This window comes from Cicer arietinum, chromosome 4, assembly GCF_000331145.2.
Source record: "Cicer arietinum cultivar CDC Frontier isolate Library 1 chromosome 4, Cicar.CDCFrontier_v2.0, whole genome shotgun sequence".
Lineage (NCBI taxonomy): Eukaryota > Viridiplantae > Streptophyta > Magnoliopsida > Fabales > Fabaceae > Cicer > Cicer arietinum.
This window is the reverse complement of record NC_021163.2, coordinates 34,354,263-34,355,898: the sequence shown is the minus strand read 5'-3', so window position 1 is coordinate 34,355,898 and position 1,636 is coordinate 34,354,263. Positions and strand designations below refer to the sequence as shown.

The 1,636-nt window shown below is 33.7% G+C and overlaps 1 protein-coding gene across 1 annotated transcript in view; it reads left to right on the top strand.

The window, feature by feature from the left end:
• The window catches only part of LOC140920042 (uncharacterized), a 1,072-nt gene extending 413 nt beyond the window's left edge, over positions 1 to 659 (top strand). Inside the window, exon 2 of the mRNA XM_073367352.1 lies at positions 250 to 659. Coding sequence (XP_073223453.1) covers positions 250 to 659 — 410 coding nt within the window. The remainder of the gene's footprint in view (positions 1 to 249) is intronic.
• Positions 660 to 1,636: the final 977 nt, after the last annotated feature.

Genomic DNA, 1,636 nt, shown 5'->3' with positions numbered 1-1,636 from the left:
ACAATGCCACAAATCTAAATAACAAAATGATGGATGAATTGTGTGTCACCTTTAAAATTCAACACCACAACTCGTCCCTGTACAAACCAAAAATGAATGGTGCAGTTGAAGCAACAAATAAAAACATCAAAAAAATTATTCAGAAAATGGTTATAACATACAAAGATTGACATGAGATGTTGCCATTTGCACTACATGGGTATCGTACTTCGGTACGCACTTCAACTGGGGTAACCCCTTTTTCCTTAGTATATGGGATGGAGGTTGTGCTACCTATTGAAGTAGAAATCCCCTCGCTAAGAGTATTAATGGAAGCTAAACTAGAGGAGTCAGAATGGGTACAAACACGTTTCGATCAATTGAATTTGATTGAAGAAAAAAGGTTGGCGGCCTTATGTCATGGGAAATTATATCAGAAAAGATTGAAGAAAGCGTATGAGAAAAAAATATGTCCTCGAGAATTCCAGGAAGGTGATCTGGTGCTGAAAAAAATCTTACCCATTCAAAAGGATTATCGTGGGAAATGGACTCCTAACTATGATGGGCCATACGTCGTGAAGAAAGCTTTCTCATGTGGAGCTTTGATCCTTACGAATATGGATGGAAAAGATTTAGCTCTTCCTGTAAACTCAGATGCCGTAAAAAAGTATTATGTTTAAATAATGAATACCCGTTAGGTTGAAAACCTGAAAAGACAACCCAGGAAAAAATTAGGGTACAAAAAAAATATCCTCTAGGTTAAAAACCTGAAAGGGCGACCTAGACAAAAACTAGGGTAAAAAAAAAACCCGCTAGGTTGAAAACCTGAAAGGGCAACCTAGACAAAAATGAGGGTGCACAAAAAATATCTGTTAGGTTAAAAATCCAAAAGGGCGACCTGAGAGAAGAAGAAAAACAAGAACAAAGAATATATACTCGAAAAGACAAAATGAACAATATGGATCGGATATCGCATAAGAAGTTAGTACAACCTACCTTGGAATTACTAGTAATCAAGTTGGGTCTCCCACCCATTTCTTTTGTTTTATCTTGTGTATATTCCTTTTTCTTTACCATTGAATTACTATCAACCAAGTCGGGTCTTCCACCCATTTCTCTTGTTTTATCTTATGTATATTCTTTTTTTTTATTTCAATATATTCATATATATTGTTAATACCTTTATAATTTAACTCTTTTTTTCTGAATGCATCTTATGATTATCATGTATTGGAAAGTAAAACATATACCATAACTCGATATAATGAAACCGGGTAAAATATAGGTTGTTTACAGTATAAGACATACAACGACATGAGATCCAACTTAAGATCACAATATTAATTCTTCAAAAAAAAAAAAGAAAGAACGAAAGAAAAGGAAAAATAGAAGAGGATAAAAAAAAATGATCAAAGATATCACGTTAAAAAAAAAAAGAGATAAAAAATATCACGTTCAAAAAAAAAAGTATAAGTGTTTTTTCTCATTCATGATTTGAATGGTCGTTTCCAATAAAAATATTAATAAAAACCGACATATTTATTCATTCATTCATTCATGAAATTTTGTAAATTTAAAGCCGAGAAAACGACTCGCATGGTGAAGCCGGGAAAACGACTCGCACCCGAAGCCGAGAAAACGACCCGCATGTTGAAGC